This window comes from Cryptomeria japonica, chromosome 3 (assembly GCF_030272615.1).
Source record: "Cryptomeria japonica chromosome 3, Sugi_1.0, whole genome shotgun sequence".
In the NCBI taxonomy this organism is placed as follows: Eukaryota; Viridiplantae; Streptophyta; class Pinopsida; order Cupressales; family Cupressaceae; genus Cryptomeria; species Cryptomeria japonica.
Genome location: NC_081407.1, coordinates 793,608,940 through 793,627,331, shown reverse-complemented (window position 1 = coordinate 793,627,331; position 18,392 = coordinate 793,608,940). Strand labels below are relative to the sequence as shown.

At 36.4% G+C, this 18,392-nt stretch overlaps 1 protein-coding gene across 4 annotated transcripts in view; it reads right to left on the bottom strand.

Annotated features, from left to right (window-relative positions):
* Window positions 1-17,608, bottom strand: part of LOC131075892 (probable Ufm1-specific protease) — a 206,937-nt gene extending 189,329 nt beyond the window's left edge. For 3 of the 4 annotated variants that reach the window (XM_058012831.1, XM_058012830.1, XM_058012832.1), the window contains exon 1: window positions 17,171-17,602. In XM_058012831.1, the coding sequence (XP_057868814.1) occupies window positions 17,171-17,342 (172 nt within the window). In that variant the 5' untranslated portion in view covers window positions 17,343-17,602. Of the gene's footprint in view, window positions 1-17,170 lie in introns of all 4 variants that reach the window. The other variant, XM_058012829.1, reaches the window with a different exon arrangement.
* Between the last annotated feature and the right edge of the window lie 784 nt (window positions 17,609-18,392).

Genomic DNA, 18,392 nt, shown 5'->3' with positions numbered 1-18,392 from the left:
TATCCGAGTCTAGGGTCCATAGTAGTATCCCTTTCAGTTTCAAAACTAGTTGTATAACCTGTTGATCCATCAAAATAAGATCCAAATGCATATCATCCAATTGCAAATCCAAGCGTGAAACCACCAATTGTAGATCCTCCAACAACAAATCAAGACCGAGATCCACCACCAGCATACAAGTCAACGCCCAAGCCAATTAGAGTTTCACCAGTTGACCCGGAACCAATCGGGTGGGTGGGAACTATAGGGTTAGAATAGTAGGGCAATAAATTAACCAACAGATAAATTCAAATAGAGTAGATTCGGTTATAGATCCGATTGACCAAGAATCAATAGTGCACCCTCCTATTTGAGAACCATAGCCCCCAGCGTCACCTTTGTACGCTTTTAAATTGAGATCGCCCAATTCCAAAGTAAAGATCACCAATAATTATTTTAGCAAGCTAATTCCTTTAGAAGAGTAGGGGAGTTAGTTGACTAAGAAGCAAATCCAACTCCTTGTTAGCGCAAATCGATATTAAGGCCTAGTTCCTGCCCCAGCAAAGCCAGTCAATGTTATGAAAAGTAGTGTGCATAAGTAGGTGTTCCATCTTTATATGTAGCTAGGGTTGTCAGACCCATTCTTGATATGGAACCACCAGCAACTAAGTTCATTTACAAAGTGTCTTCATAGACTACGCTCTGGTCCTAGCCTTGGATTTCGATATCAATCTTAAACTTGATTTCTTGTTAATGGCTCTGGTTCTATCATTGCCCCTTATGCTTTTATTACTACCCAAGAAACAACTTTTTTGAACAGGATTGAAAACTGGTACACCCACCTCTACTTATGTGGCTTTCGCTCCTGTCGTGGTTTTTACATGTGCCTCTATAACTGAAACTACTTCCATAGGTGCCTCTCGACCTAACTCGGATGCTTCTTCAATTGCTTCCGGTTTTGACACCGAGGGTGAAACTCTTGCCTTTCCTACTGTTGCCTCTATAGCCGTCTTTACCTTGATTGGTGCTCCTAAGAGCCCATGGTAATCCTACCATTGCTCCTCCAACTATGGCCCCATAGAATTGTAGGGCTCTGTTGCTAGATCAATTTCACCATATAGAACTAGACAAAGGGAAGGCTTTAGTAGTTGCTAGTGCTCGTAAACCAGATCATAAACTTTCTCTGGGACTTATAGGACTGGAATTGGATTCACTAGATCTTTACAACATGCACCGCCTTCACTCTGTAAAATGAATCTGGTGGTACCTTTGTTCAGTCAACTATTGATGGGTCCACGGGTGAGACTCAATCAATAGGGGTTGCTTCATTGGTTAGTGCTACTACGAGAACGATTTGGAAGGTATGTGGACTCTCAATCAACGACTTAATATGCAACTCGATATGGATTTGGAACCGGAGTTTTTTTGGGGCTATGAAATTGGAACTAGATAATCTATGACTGGTATTGTTGGAATTGATCCTGGCACTAGGACTTAATCTACTCGAGATGAATATGCTCGAACTACATCTGCAACTACAGAATTTGAAACAATCGAAACCTAGACTCTTTAACCCGTATGGGTACGTGGTGACCCAGAACTGGTAAATGATCACTTGCCAAGGTTCATCAAGAGCAGCAAGAGCAAAGACAAAGAAATAGGTGGCAGCACAACCAGCAGTAATAACAAAGTAAGCAACTGAAGGATTTCGGAGCATAGTAATTTGTAATTATATACGGGTCACTATTTGACATTTGTTTCTCTCTGATGCCAGGTTTCAATCTCCAACTGGATAGGGATCTTTTGCTACGTCTCGATCTGCTCGAACTAAAGGATCTAGTGCTTCCATCCACGACTGGGTCTTTGTTTATATCTAGACAAGGTAGTGGTTCTCTGCATGCCAAGTGGGCTCAGATGTTTCCATGGAATCTATCTGCGCATCTGGTGCCTTCACCGATAAAGATAAAATGACTCCAGAAGGTATACAACGGGCACCCCTTAAAATAGCAGCGCTCAATCAACTAAATCTTGGACTCGATCTACTACCTCCCCCTAAAATAGTAGGAAGGTTGATACCTTTTACTATGTCACTGGTACTTTCTAAGATGCGGGGTAAACTAGGTCAATATGGAACTAGATCTTTCTCTTTATTTGGAACTAGAACTGGGGACTCTATTACATAACCTGGAACCTAGCGAAGGGAACACACGGCCACATTCTCCCGATTAGCATCAAAGGCAGGAGCAGCAAGAGGAGATTTAGAGAGAGTGAAAGTTTCATATACATATTCTCCAGTAGCAAATCCTGCAGTTTGAAAGCCAAGGCTAGCTATACATACGCAAAGGCATGTTGGAGTTGTTTGGACCAAGCTTTGTGGGACGTGGGTTTTGGAGTAGGAGATCAAAAAAATTTAGAATTCTTTGGTATGTACTAAATAAACAATTCTTTGTTATCAGATTTAGGGTTTAAAGGAAAGTTGCCAATTTAGGGATTGTTTAGAGTTGTTTTTGTAAACAGTGAAAAGTGAGGATAATAAACTATTGTAAAACCATAAAGATTCAACCACAAACAATCTAAGTCCTACAATGAAACATTCACCAATACCAATAGAGATACCCAAAAACATGCAAATCAACAAAACAAAGCAATATTACCATTCACATGTCAAGTAGGGTTTCAATCTCCATTGTCTCCTATCTCCATTGATCTTGTTTGATATATTTGCTCTCAGATTTTATGTGTGCACAAGAGCTCAATAAAGAACGAATTGTGGTTGATAGCTTGATCGCAAGAAGGCTTGATTGCATATGATTGTTTAGACACACTGATTAGCTAGCTGGATTGATTAGGGTTTATAATGAAGGAGAGTATCCTCTTATATAGAGAACACTTTCGGAAATGGAAGGATAAGATTAAGAGATGTAAAGATAAATGGTCGGCTAGGATTAAAGGGTAGGTAGAGGAAATAATTAAATGATAAAGGGGGTAGGTAAGAGAAGAATTAAGAGATGAATGACATGTGTCATGGGTAGAAAAGGCTAATGAATTAATTAAATAAATAAAGATTTATTTAATTAATAGAGGAAGTGGGATCAATTAAATAAATATTTTATTTGTTTAATTTAGGAAAAGGATAATTTAAATAAATAAAAGTATTTATTTAAATGAGGAAAGGCTTAGAAGAGGATTAATGAAATAATTAAATAAATAAGAATTTATTTAATTAATAGAAGACATAGGATAAAATAATTAAATAAATAAAAATATTTATTTAATTAGACAGGACAATTTAGGTGTCTACAGTATTATTTCCTATTAGCATTTCAATTATCAAGCATTTCCAGTTTCTTGCATTTATTTTCTATAGTTTCAGAAACAAAAACAAAAAATTACAAAATTACAAAAACACAAAAAATCAGAAATCAAAAGAGAAACAAAAATTCAAAAGTCGTGTCTCCAGAACATGGCAGGTCATTTCAAAATCTATTCAAGAAATGCAATGTTCTCATTGTTAAAAAGAACAGAGAAAATAAATGTGTTAGGATCTTCAGCCTTGTAGTATTTGTGGACTAAAGGATCATTCTGAAAAAATGTGTTTAAATAAAAAGTGGCATACAAACAGATTATGGATGGACTAATGGATCTAATTGGAAAAAGATAACAAATATGTTTAAAAGGTTGTATAAGAATAAATATCCATATGTAAAAGATGATAGAATTCAAGAAAATTTTGAATGTCTGAGTAGGGTTAGAGCACATCGAGGGGATACTATTGAAATGAAGTAACGAATAATTGCAAAGCCTACAATAGAAACATGTCACAAAAACAAAGAGGGTTGCTACTAACGAAGAACCATGGAAAGAAAGATAATCATGAAGGATACAAGTGGTAAATTGTCTTGAAAAGAAGACAATGTTTTAGGCCTGGGGGGAATGTTGGCGGGATATGGAGGGCTGTGAGGCACCACAAATATCACTTATATCATTTGTAGACCCATATAACCATTATATACCACTCAAATAGCTTTAAAACACCTCTAATATGCCTAAATAAGTTATAGAAGTGTAAAATGTTATAGAATAAAAGGCAAATCATGAGAATAAGTTAATTAAGGCTTATTACGTAAGTTAAAAATTAAAAAGAAAGGGAAATATGAAAAAGAGAGGGAAGTTGAAAAGGAGAATTTGAAGTGTCTTTCCACTTGGCTATAAAAGAGAAATGAGAGGCCCATTCCCATCAGGCTTGGTTTTGTTATTTTCTCTTGAAGATCTTGAGAGCGTTTGGCTTTCAGTTCAGAAACCTAAGGACAAAAACCCTTGGGATTTCTCGATGGACTAGATGATAACCCAATTCAACTTTGAGTGGATTCATATCAGGATTCAAGTGGAGCTTAATTTTTAAAATAAGGATTCATTTTGGGGACAATACTGTAATTTTCAAAATAAACTTCCATTACTATAATAAATGAGAATTATTGAAGTTTGTCCCAAGGTTTACACGACCTCCTCCTGTCCTCTAATATGAAGCAAGCCAATGATATAATTGCCCCCTTTGTCATGCATCGTAGAGATTGCTCAAGACAGGAACCAATAGTCTTGTCGCTACCATGGTTCAAATCATGTAATCAATACACAGAGATTGTGCCTATCTTATGAGGCATTAGGCATGCACTTAGCAGCTGCAAAATGACAACTAACCTCATGCTCCTCTCTTACTCACGATGCCACACAAAGAAAAGACTTGAAAAATAAAAAATCTGATAATTATTTGTGGAGGCAATCCTTTGATGTTTACGCTCAAGCCACAAAAACCATATCTATTTCTGCAAAGATATACATCGCACCCAAAATATATAATTATCAGGAAGCAAAATAAATACCACATAAGTCCAAAACGATCAACCAAAAACTAGTGTTGTAGCCTCTGATAAAAAATGATCCATCCGCAAAGGAAAAAATGGTTAATAAAATCCCACTACAACCCTTTATAGCCTCTGTTACATGTTGCGCACAAAAATAGAATATAACGGATGTGTAAAAGGTCAGGGCTGAATAATGTTCCCACACAAGGGAATACATTGAATCCTTGATAACCAATATCGCTTAAGTCAAATAATTATCGCAACTGCACATCCTGACAAAAACTGAAATAATTCAAAACGTGGAAGGTCTATTAAATTCAGACCATCGTACTTTGAAAAAAGATCACTGGTGACATGTCAAATTGATTTGGCATAAAAATAGACAAATAAGCAGCTGACTTGGACAAGCAGCCAGCTCAACCTGACACCCAAGAAGCTCAAACACACAGCCAAGAAACTCGACCAGAGAACCAAGTAGCTCAACCAGACAAGCAAGTAGCTCAACCAAGCAGGCAAGTAGCTCAACCAAGCAGGCAAGTAGCTCAATCAGGTAGCCAAAATTATTCAACCAAAATCTGATGAATGATCAGCAACTTAACTAATATTTCATTCCAATTCTCTTTACAGAAACCTTGACAATCATCATTTGGCATCAATGACAAAATATGCAACAGTTCATTACTTTAATCCAATCACATAATTAAGTTGAAGCCAAATTCTTAGTTCTTCTAGAACTGTTGTCTTATAACCCAATGTCCCTATGAGTGGTTGCATATGGCGGGATTTTTTTTGTTGAGACCACTAGGCTAAAGGAATCTAGTTGAGGCTTGTATTGTACATGTCCCTGGTAAATATGCCAAATTCCAATAAGCTATCGACACAAATTGAGTTATGTCAATCCATTATTTTGTCTTGTTGATGGATAGCTTCGGTCGGATCCTACAAAACCCGACTTTGCCATCAAATGTGTGAAGGGCCTTTTGGCCTTACACATTTAATTGTTCGACTTTTATACATCACCGACTTTCTTATTTAGAATGAAACGGTTTGTTAAATAAAAGATAACTAATATATACTCCACCACCTTGAAAGATGTATCCATTATATTATAACTGATTTCTAATAAAGATAAGGAGACGTGATGGTTTATAAGAAGTCGACTATTGGAATAATCGTGTTGTTTGGATGCACACTCAGTATGGGTATAAAGTTCGGTTCACTTCTCACTTCCAAGGCAATTCGACTATAGATAATTTCAACAGATCGGATTATCATCCTTCAGCAGTTTCGATATCATTCTTCAGCAGTTCGTGTTCTTCTTCTTCAGATCGACTCCTTGTGCAGCAGCATGCTCTCATCTTCAAGACATATGAATTGATATTGAAATCAGATTGATCTAGATAGATCATCTCTCAGCATTAATACTGCACTGCGAATTGTATACAGCAGTCTAGGAGAATCTATATCATCATATAGCTTCAAAGAGTGGAGAAGATTCATTGTAACAACATCTTGTCTATCAATATATATAAAGGAACTTCTTTGTTGGGTTTTTCACTTTCAAGAGGAAGGTTTTCCTAAGGTAAATTCTGTGCATTTGTGTTTGACTTACTGTCTACCTAATCTGATCATTAAAATTTAACATGTCTATCATATATACGCTTCTTGAGATCTAATTTACCGTTGAGTTGGTGAAACTCACAGCTCAACAATTAATTATGCTTAATAACTATTAAGATACATGTGTTCGAACTCTCTCAGTGTGGCTGCATAAAAATTCACCAGCAGGGAGTGTGCACTAAGTGTCACAGGCCAGTTGATCCACTCCCCAAATAGCTCTAGAGATTTCTAAAATCCCCGTATATATTTGTAGACATGTAAAAATTGTCCTCTTGAATCAATCTTGATTTTTTCCATTAATCAAGTGGATCCATTATTTAATAATCTTATTTTCTATTATATTCATCCATAATATCATTCTTTTTTTTCATCATTATTCATTAAAATCATATATTCATTTATTCTCCGCTAATCCATTAATATATTATATTATAAAAACCATTTTCTAAATCTCTTGCATACCCAATCAATTCCCTATTTATCATTTTTCATATCCATCTATTACACTCACCTAATGAAAATGGGATAAACACTTACACCTCCAAACCAATATTTTATCCCACATTCATCCTACAACTTGGATTCCACCCTGAGGACTTCTATAAAAACCTTGCTCCCTCTCATTTCTTGGCCTGGCAAGTTAATCCATTGTTTGCATCTTTCAATCTCTTGCATAGCTTGCATCTTTCAATCTTTCTCATTTCCAAGCATAGTTAGTTCATTCTTGCATTCATCTCATAAGATTTGTTCTCCATAGCTTCTTGTGCACAATGCTTTGAGAGCAAAAATCTTAAAAACACAAGACCTTGGTTGATAGGAGGGCAATGGATGTCGAAAATATTAGCTAAGTTCGGATATCTGATTATCGAACTTTGATGTTAAATGATAATTAAATATGTATATGATATCTCAATGTATTTGCTAAATGGGCTGGACCCAAATGTAACGTGGGAAAGGCAATTCGATGTGTCATTGGGTTGGGCCCAAAATGTAACGTGCAAAGGCATGTCAATAACTATTGGTCTGGACCCAAATGTCCAACGTGGTAATGTGCAATAACAATATAACATTAAATAAATAATGTTGCAAGCCAACCTAAGGGTGTCTACCGCCAAAAGGAGGATATTTATAATCAACCTCAAGATGAAGTCAAACACATTCATTATCACTTGTAAAAATGCGATCTGCTCTTTAGCTATCTGCTCTTCTTCACTTAGCGATCTGCTCTTCTACACTTAGCGAATTTGTTGCTCTACACCTTGGCGAACTTCAAGGATATTTCTGCTACGGTCTATTGAGGTTATCTTCTGCTGATCTGCTCTCTTGGTCATCTACTGTTGGTTAGGGCTGCATCCTCTTTCATCTTGTCAACTTGCTGTTTGGACAGCAATCAGAGATAAGTGTATCATGTTGTAATTGCCTATCATTGAGATAATATACTTCATAGTTTAAGGTTGGGTTTTTCACCTCCAAGAGGGAGGTTTTCCCAGGGTATTTGTGTCTTGTGTCTTGTGTTTCATTACCATTACTGTTTATTCACAATCTGATAATAGTTAATTAGTTTGTTTAACATCTGAGCACCTAAAATTAACATGGTATCAGAGCTTTAGGTTCATTGCATAATCAGATTATTAGTTGCTCTTCACTTTCAGTTTGCCGTTTTAGTCTTGCAAGATGGTTACAGGTCTAAAAGTAGAGGATAGACTTGAAGGTGCCCTAAATTTCACATCATGGAAGGTTCGTGTCCTCCTTGCCCTAGAAGAGTTAGAGCTGTTACAGTTTGTGGAAGATACGAATCTGACTGAACCTTTGGATCCGGAAGAGTTAAAGCAATTCAAGAAGAATGCCCTCAAAGCGAAGAAGTTCCTTATTGATTCCGTGAAGGACCATCTTGTTCCAGTCATCTCCAAATTGAAGACAGCCCGAGAGATGTTCAAACATCTAGAAGGGATATATGAGATCAACAACATCAGCCGGACACTCACATTGAGGCAGCAACTTCTTCAAGTCAGAATGTGCAAAGGAGATTCAGTCATGTCCTTCTTCATGAAGATTTCAGAATTAAAGGACCAACTCAGCGCCATTGGAAGCGAGATTATGGACAAGGATATTGTCATGATTGTGTTAAATGGTCTTCTTGACTCTCGGGATCCCTTCATTCAAAGCATAAGTGGAAGAGCTGAATTCCCTTCCTTCGATCGCCTCCGATCAGATTGCATTCAAGAGGAGTCTCGCCTAGCTGCCAGAGAAATGCATAAAGGCTCTCATGGAGGAGATCAACATGTGCTTGCATCTCAACATATTAGAAGGAAGGGAGGCCATTGGAATAAGAACAACTTCAAAAGAGATGGAGACTTCAGACCTCCAGCTTTCAATCCAAAAAAGAAGCCAAGGGATCTTTCACGTGTCCGGTGCTTCAAATGCGACAAGTTTGGATATTATGCCAAAGAATGTCAGAATTTGCCCATGCAAGGGAAGGCCAACCTGAATGAAGTTGCAAACTCAAAGGATAATGAAAACTATCTCTTCATTTCTGCTTTGTCCAACAATGTGCCAACCGATAGCAACACTTGGTTGATCGACAATGGTGCATCTAGACACATCACAGGATATCGAGAGCATCTCTCAGACTTGATGGAGAAAGAGTCCAATCTTCATGTGGTAATTGGTGATGATGCAAAGTATTCGGTAAGAGGCTTTGGTAGTACTTCTTTAAATTTAGAATCTGGTATGTCCTTGCACCTTAGTGATATTTTATTTGTCCCTGGAATTAAGAGGAATTTAATTTCCATTTCTGCCCTAGAAGATAAAGGTTATCAAATAGCATTTTCTGAGGATAAAGTACTTGCATGGCCTAAGAAATCTAGTATTAAATCTGCTTGTGTTATTGGAAATAGATATGATAGTTTGTATAAGCTTTCAGCTAACCCCATTCGAGCACTCATTCATGAAGCTCCTGAATCTAGCGAGCTATGGCATAGAAGGCTCAGTCATCTTTACTATCAGGCACTTCCTTCACTTGAGAAGATGGTTAAAGGTATGCCTAAACTTAATAAATCTCATGATGATTCTTGCAAAGGTTGTGCATTAGGTAAGAACACTAAAAGTCCATTCCATAAAAGTGAAAGTAGAGCTAAGGAAAAATTAGCACTTGTTCATTCTGATCTATGTGGGCCTATGTTTGTTCCTTCACCTAGCGGATTTCTATACTATGTTACATTCATAGATGATTTTTCTAGAAAGACTTGGATTTACTTTCTAAAATCTAAAGAATCTGATGAAGTGTTAAGTACGTTTAAGGAATTTAAAGCTCTAGCTGAAAATTATTAGAATATTTAATTATATTTTAGTCACCTAAATTTAGTTCCTTGTTTAATGGTCATTTAGCTTTTTAGTTAATTAGCTTTTAAGCTTTATTTAGCATTTAGCTTTTTCTTTTTAGTTAATTAGCTTTTAAGCTTTATTTAGCATTTAACTTTTTTAGTAGTTCACTTTAAACGACTTGTTCTTAATTTAGAACGTCGTCCTTGTAATCTCTTTATATACGTTTGTATATTGTTGAATAGATTATCTGATTATTGAATCATTCATTCAATTTATTTTTCATGGTATTAGAGCGAGTCGATGGGATTCTTTAAAGTTTGGCGAATTTTTTAATAAAAATTCATGGCCTTCTTTCTAGAATATTTTCCAAAAAAAAATTTTGATTGTTTTTTTATAAAAAAAACGATTTTGCTTTTTTAAAGGCTTTTTGAGGGTTTCGAGGATTTATGGTTCATGGGCGAATTTCTTTGTGCTGGGCAGCAGTTCATGTTTTTTTTATAGGGTTCTAGAGATTTTTGGGCCTGCAACCTAGAGTTTTTTTTTGTAGATTAAAAATTTTCCTAGGGTTTCTGCAATTTTCGACTAGGGTTTTAACCCTTCAGTTCAAGTTGAAATTTTATTCTAGTTGCAGATTCTTGGTGGGTTTTTCGAGACCTCAACTGGGTCATCATCATATTTTTTGGGGTGCATCGTTTTTTGTGCCTCGATTTTTGAGCCGTCAAATCTGCATTTTGATTTCAGATTCTTGGTGGGTTTTTCGAGAGCTTTTCTGGGTTGGTCTCAAATTTTTCTGGGTGCCTTGTTTTCCGTGCCTCAAATTTTGTGCCAACGAATTTGCCTTGAAATTTAAAAAGCAGTCACAATTTCTGCTAATTTTGTTGACGTCGAGAATTTTGGTGTCTTTTGGGTGCCGTTTATGTTGTACATCCGACCTAGGGTTTCTGCCCCTTTTTTTTTTGCATTTTTTTTGGAAAAAAAATCGTCAATATTTTTCTATTTTTTTTTACAAAAAAATCAAAGGTATTTTTTTATTTTCTGCAAATTATTATTTTTTTCTGATTATTTTCAGGAAAAATTTCAGGTTTTAAGTTTGCAGAAAATTTTAATTTATGGGTTTCTTCCAAACCTCGAAATTCGCGCCTTAGAATTCGTGCCAGAATTCTCCTCCAGGGTTTCAAATTTTTTGTGCAGCTGCTTCTATTCTGATTTTTGAATCAAATTCTTCTGTCTCATGCTTTCACTAGGTTGACCTCGTTCAACCTCCATTTTTGTGATGGCATCTTTGACCATCATCATGTTGGAACACAGTCGAAAGTTCAACAACTGCCACAACACCTGGAAACAGTGCATGTTCACGATATCTGAATATCGTTGCCTTTATCAGATTGATTTAGGCCAGACCTCGTCTTACAGGTCCCAAGGTTTTCACAATTTTTTCCTGAACAATTGTCTGTCGGTTCTCTGATTTTTTCCACAAAAAATCATGGGAGGGTTTTCACAATTTTTTCCTCAAAAATTGTTCGCAGGGTTTATAATTTTCCCTTAAAAATTATCTCATATGTAATCCGCGATATTCGCGTAAGATTTTAGTTATCTGGGTTTTACCCTTTTTTTCCACAAAAACGATGATTTGTAACCTCAGATATCTTGGTTTTTCGATTTTCTCCTCAAAATCGTAAATTCTCTTTTTGAGGGTTCCTATTTCAGGGTTTAGAATTTTTTCCTTAAAAAATATTATCTGTCATCCGCAAAGCTTGCATGGGATTTCTAGGATTTCTCGATTTTTTCTTCAAAAATTGTTTGCTAGTTTTTACGATTTTTTCCTCAAAAATCATCTATACTACGCGAAGTTGGCGTGGGATTTGTGATTCGCGAAGTTCTCTGGTTCTGATCGATCTTTCTCCTCAAAAATCGAGCTTTGTTGCAGTCAGTTTGGGTAGCACCTGCCAAGGCGAACATCTGCAACCGTGGTATCTTGCAGTCTGTTTTGGAGTTGGTACTCTTTTGCAAAACGGTTTGCTGATTTTTTCCTCAAAATCATTGTTTCAGGCTTCAGTAATTCGTGTGTGCCAGATCTCTAATTCGCATGTGAAGGCTACATTCAAAATCATTGTTTCAGGCTTCAGTAATTCGTGTGTGTCAGATCTCTAATTCGCGTGTGAAGGCTACATTCGCTTGGATGGCTTTTTGTACTCTTGGTCATTTACATTTTGCAAATCCTGGGAGGGTCTCCGTAGCAGCAGATGGTCTTTTCATTTGTGATCAAAAGACCTGCAGTGTCTTTTGTAGGGTAGTTAGTAGATAGAATGACCATTAACAGAGGATATTAGAATATTTAATTATATTTTAGTCACCTAAATTTAGTTCATTGTTTAATGGTCATTTAGCTTTTTAGTTAATTAACTTTTAAGCTTTATTTAGCATTTAGCTTTTTCTTTTTAGTTAATTAGCTTTTAAGCTTTATTTAGCATTTAGCTTTTTAGTAGTTCACTTTAAACGACTTGTTCTTAATTTAGAACGTCGTCCTTGTAATCTCTTTATATACGTTTGTATATTGTTGAATAGATTATCCGATTATTGAATCATTCATTCAATTTATTTTTCAAAAATATGTCTGGCAAAAGAATCAAAGTGTTAAGATCTGACCATGGAGGTGAGTACACCTCAAATAGCTTCAATGACTTTTGTGTAAAACAGGAATTAAGAGGGAGTGTTTCCTACAATCCTCAGCAAAATGGTGTAGCTGAACAAAAGAATAGAACCATCGTTGAAGCTGCTAAAGCTATGATTCACGATCAGGACCTGCAAACCTTCTTATCGGCTGAAGCATCCAAGACTGTTGTGTACATTCACAACAGATGTCCTCACCGTGTCCTGAAGAACATAACTCCTGAGGAAGCCTTCACAGGAGTCAAACCAAATATCAACCACCTAAGGATCTTTGGGAGTCCTGCTATGTTCATGTGCCAAAGGAAAAGAGGACTAAGTTAGAGCCTTCCGGGAAGAAGGGTATCCTTGTTGGTTATAGTGAATCCTCCAAGGCATTTCGCATCTACATTCTTGGTCAAAGGTACATTGAGGTAAGTAGGGATGTCAACTTTGAAAAAAATATTGCTTTCAAGAAATCTAAAGGTTCTCTTGTTGAAAATGATAAAGAAGTTAATGATAATCAAAATATGGATATTGATACTAACCCTGAGATCCAGAGGGAGCCTATTGAGCCTCCTGAACCTATTGAGCATGATGATCCTCTTGAGCCTCTGGTTCCAACTGATGGACCTAGAGATATTGCAGTTAGCAAGAAAAGACCACTTTGGGTTAGAAGCACAATTCAAAATGCAGAAAAGTTTGCAGCTCCTAGTGGCACTTTCAGATAAAGTAAGAGACCTCAGAAGCTCTCCAACTATGCTGCAATGATGTGCAACATCATTGAGGCTAAACCATCCAACACAGAAGAAGCTATGAACCAGCAAGCTTGGAAGTTAGCCATGGATGAAGAGTATCAATCCATCATCAAGAATGATGTCTGGGATGTTGTGCCTAGACCTAAAGATAAGTTTGTTGTTTCTTCCAAATGGTTGTTTAAAATTAAACATGTTGTTGATGGTAGTATAGAGAAATATAAAGCTAGATTTGTAGCTCGTGGTTTTTCTCAAAAGGAAGGTATAGATTATGAAGAAACATTTTCTCTTGTTGCTAGATATACTTCTATTAGAACTATTATAGCTATTGCTGCAGCCAAAGGTTGGAAATTACATCAAATGGATGTAAAGACTGCCTTTTTAATGATGTCATTGAGGAAGAAGTCTATATTGAACAACCTGAAGGTTATGAGATCCACAATAGAGAAACTCATGTGTGCAGATTGAAGAAAGATCTCTACGGCCTCAAGCAAGCTCCTAGAGCTTGGTATGAAAAAATTGAGATAAGTACTTACTTAGTTTAGGATTTTATAAGAATGATGCTAACCCTAACATTTACTTTAAAGTATTTAATGGTGAAATGCTAATTCTGGTTCTATATGTTGATGATTTATTTCTAACTGGTGAAGATAGTCTCATCATTAGGTGTAAGAAAGAATTAGCTACTGAATTTGAAATGAAGGATCTAGGTCTAATGCATTACTTTCTAAGGTTAGAAGTGTGGCAAAGACCTAATGAAATTATTCTAAGTCAAGGAAAATATACTATTGATATATTGAAAAGATTTGGTATGATGGATTGTAAACCTATGTCTACTCCGATGAAAACTAAATTGAAGAAGTTGAGTTTTTCTGCAGCTAACTCTAATTTGCAAATCCCTCAGAATACAGGTAGTTGATTGGATCCTTGATGTATCTAGTCAACACTAGACTAGATATTTGCTATGCAGTGAGTGCACTTAGCCAATTCATGAACCAGCCAAAGCATGTTCACCTGGTGGCAGCCAAGCACATCCTGAGATACTTGCGTGAAATAATTGGCTATGGACTGAAGTATTCGATCAACACAGCAATCAACTTGGAAGGCTACTCTAATTCTGATTGGGCTGGAAGTGTTACTGATAGGAAAAGCACTTCAGGAATCTGCTTCAGCTTGGGTTCCGCTATGATCTCTTGGGCTAGTAGGAAACAGTCCTCAGTTACATTAAATACTGCAGAAGCTGAATACATTGCCTCAAGTGTGGCAACTAGAGAAGCAGTTTGGCTTCGCAAGCTTCTTACTGGGTTGTTTGAACAACCATGGGAATCCATTGTTATTTATTGTGATAACCAGAGTTGTATTAAAATGTCTAACAATCTCGTGTTTCATGACAAGTCAAAACATGTGGAAATTCATTATCACTATATTCGTGATATGGCACAAAGAGGTGTTATCCAACTGAAATATATCAGCATTGATGAACAAGTTTATGATGTTCTCACCAAGCCTCTAGCTCGGGTGAAATTTAAGTACTTCAGAGAGAAGCTTGGAATGGTGGAGAACACGGCATTGATTGAGAGGGAGTCTCAATCTTAGTAATGCAATTCAGTTTGCATCTTCCACCCTCTGTGGGCAATGCAAGGTGACAGTGTATCCTTCTTTGGGAGAAGGCTGAGGTGTAAAACCTCTTCCACCCTCTATGGGCAATGCAAGTTGGTTCCATCCTCTGCGAGCAATGTAAGATGGACATCATGAAATGAGTTCATGATATTTATGTGTTTTTTGTTGCAGGTATACTCTATGAAGTTTATACATTCACTCTTGCGGGCAATGCAAGATGAAAGTCATGAATGGATCATGACATGTGGCAGTTATCCTCCTTAGCTAAGAGGGAGTGTTGAAAATATAAGCCAAGTTCGGATATCTGATTATCGAACTTTGATGTTAAATGATAATTAAATATGTATATGATATCTCAATGTATTTGCTAAATGGGCTGGACCCAAATGTAACGTGGGAAAGGCAATTCGATGTGTCATTGGGTTGGGCCCAAAATGTAACGTGCAAAGGCATGTCAATAACTATTGGTCTGGACCCAAATGTCCAACGTGGTAATGTGCAATAACAATATAACATTAAATAAATAATGTTGCAAGCCGACCTAAGGGTGTCTACCACCAAAAGGAGGATATTTATAATCAACCTCAAGATGAAGTCAAACACATTCATTATCACTTGCAAAAATGCACTCTGCTCTTTAGCTATGTGCTCTTCTTCACTTAGCGATCTGCTTTTCTACACTTAGCGAATTTGTTGCTCTACACCTTGGCGAACTTGCTGTTTGGACAGCAATCAGAGATAAGTCTGTTATGTTGTAATTGCCTATCATTGAGATAATATACTTCATAGTTTAAGGCTGGGTTTTTCACTTCCAAGAGGGAGGTTTTCCCAGGGTATTGGTGTCTTGTGTCTTGTGTTTCATTACTATTACTGTTTATTCACAGTCTGATTATAGTTAATTAGTTTGTTTAACATCTAAGCACCTAAAATTATCAATGGAGACGTTCCTAATTATGCATGTGTCTGTGTTTTGTTTCTTTTAGCTTTGCATGTGCGTTTTCTTGCAGGTACTTCATTATTTGATGTAAAATCTATTTGAATCTTCTCCCATAAGATCTCAGATCAGATTTTTGCATCTTCAATATTAAATAGCATTTTTCTTACATGGCTTGATGCATAAATTTGTACCTCAGATATCTTCTATAAGTATCAACAATACCAATGTGAAGATGTAGCCATAAACACTTTCCATCGGTGGCATTATAGTTATCCATGGCCCATTATGGGAATCATGCAGCTCAAGAAACAATAAAATTGGCCTGCTACATGACTGGCTTTCACATATTTAGAACTCATATTGAAATAACGTTGTCTTGCGCCAATAACATAGTTCAAGTTGAAACTAAATTCTTAATTCTTATAAAACCCTTACCTCATAAGTAAAACACAAATGTCCCTATGTTGTATGCATGGGGTAGCCACTTTTCAAAGAGACCGCACGGATAACGGAATATATATTCGAGACTTGCAATGTACATATCCCTGATAAATATGTCCATTGCCCATGCTTTCTTAGTGGGAATCAAGTTATGCGAACCAGTCCATTCGTTTATGATACATAGGATTATATGATGTCTGATTTAACATTGTACTAATCAGATTCGTTGCTCAAACACTAGCCATGCTTTTCTTAAACTGTGTTGTTCAAAACTTGCCTATGTAGAGACTCTCTAGCAGGGGTTTCAAGTGGCTCCAGGGCTGGGAATTACACCTAATTGTAGAAGAAATCACCCCAGCCCGGCAAACAGTAGAACATTAATAGTCTCACCTCTGTGAACCCAGCAAGAGGATCCGCAAGAGGGGTTTCCCTACACAGTTGGGCAACAACTCACCTACACTGACTCACCTCTCCATATTGTAGAACTAACAATCTGTGCTAAAGTACAACCACACCTTTCCATTACCAACAACAACCTTACCTCTGTATACAAATTGAAATTCATCCTATTAATCTAGCAACCTAATGGTGCTTGTTGATTTATGAATAGACGACTGCTGATACAAACTGCTTCGTCTTTTAATTTACAACTTAATTGCACAATTAAAATCGATTGAACAATAATCAAATTAATAATGTTCCTAGTATACACTCCTAGACCTCATTGTCAAAAGCACGCCATTCAAAAACATACCCACAGAATCGCTGGTTTAAAAAGACTTTCAAATTTAGGAGACAGACGATGTTATATACAAACAGAATTAAAATGAGAGAGTGAAAGAGAGACTCACAAGTCTTAAAATAACGTTGAGGAAAGATTTTAACACAATTGTAAAATTGTATGGTTGAATAAAGCTTTTAACATTATCATAAAATTGTATAGTGTTTGCTGACAATAAACGAATAAGAAGAGAAAAAATGGTGACCTGCTTCTGCAGTGTAGTTGGGAGCGAAGGGATTGCCAGCGGTGTGAATACATTTGAAACAGGAAATAATGGTGAAGGGCATAAAAGGAACCCCAATAAGCCATTGAAGACCAGGCTCTTTCCGTGCTTTTATCAGATCGGAACACAGAATTCTTAGCACGTTCTTCTCCATTTTTAGTCTCCCCTCTGTTTTTTTCCGTTTTCCCTAAATCGAGTTTACTGAATTGTAGTGGACATTGCATTAAAATAATCCGTTATACGAACGAAAATAACGACAGAATTCAAAATTTGGACGAACATAAATAACTCGACAGCGGTGCCAGTTAAGGTTATTTGCGTCTCCCAAGATATTTCAGGTTGGGTTTCCTGGGAGGGCTTGGCTTTATTTTTATGGAAAATTGGAGAAAAGAATCATCCGCTATGATTTGAAATTCTTTCTTAAAAAATAGGATTTAGGATTAGAATTAGGGTATATTCTCATATCGCTGCTTAGCTTATTTTTGCTGTTTATTTTTAAATAAAAAATCTCAATTTTATATTAATAGTATTAATACTAATTTGTGTACTTAAAATTTGAAAAAAAAATAGAAATAATTTTTTGTTTTAAAAAAGGAAAGCAAATTGTGGATCTACATGGCACTTTTGTTAATAAGCAGTTGTTGCTTATTTTCAGCCCCTCATTTTCTTCCATAGCTTACCTCATGTTCCCATGCGACTGCTTATTATTGCCAAAAATGCCACGTGGCTTCACAAATTTGTTTCCTTCTTTTTTTTTAACATTTTATTTCTATTTTTCCTTGTGCACAAATTATTACTAATATTATTAATACCAATTTTAAGATGTCCCTTAAAAGGGTCACCAGCTCCACAAATATTTCTTAAAAAAGTTGAGCAACGGCTGCTAGCCAAAATAAGCTAAGCAGCCGCATGGGAACATGCCTTTATTTCTAATCATGTCTTTATTTCTAATCCCTAAACAATAGTTGCTCCACCAAAATAGGAAAAGATTCCAAATTATCCTTTTTTTCACAATTTAAAGGTTGTATGGAAACTCTTAACTGCTTAAATTTAAGTAGAAAATGGAGTTAATCTAGCGAATGGGAACATGGGGTTAGCCCTTACAGCTTACCCTATGTCTCCATACAGTTGTTTATTAACATTTTCTACCAAAATAAGCTAAGCAGCAGCATGGGGACATGCCCTGGCTGCTTAACTCCATTTG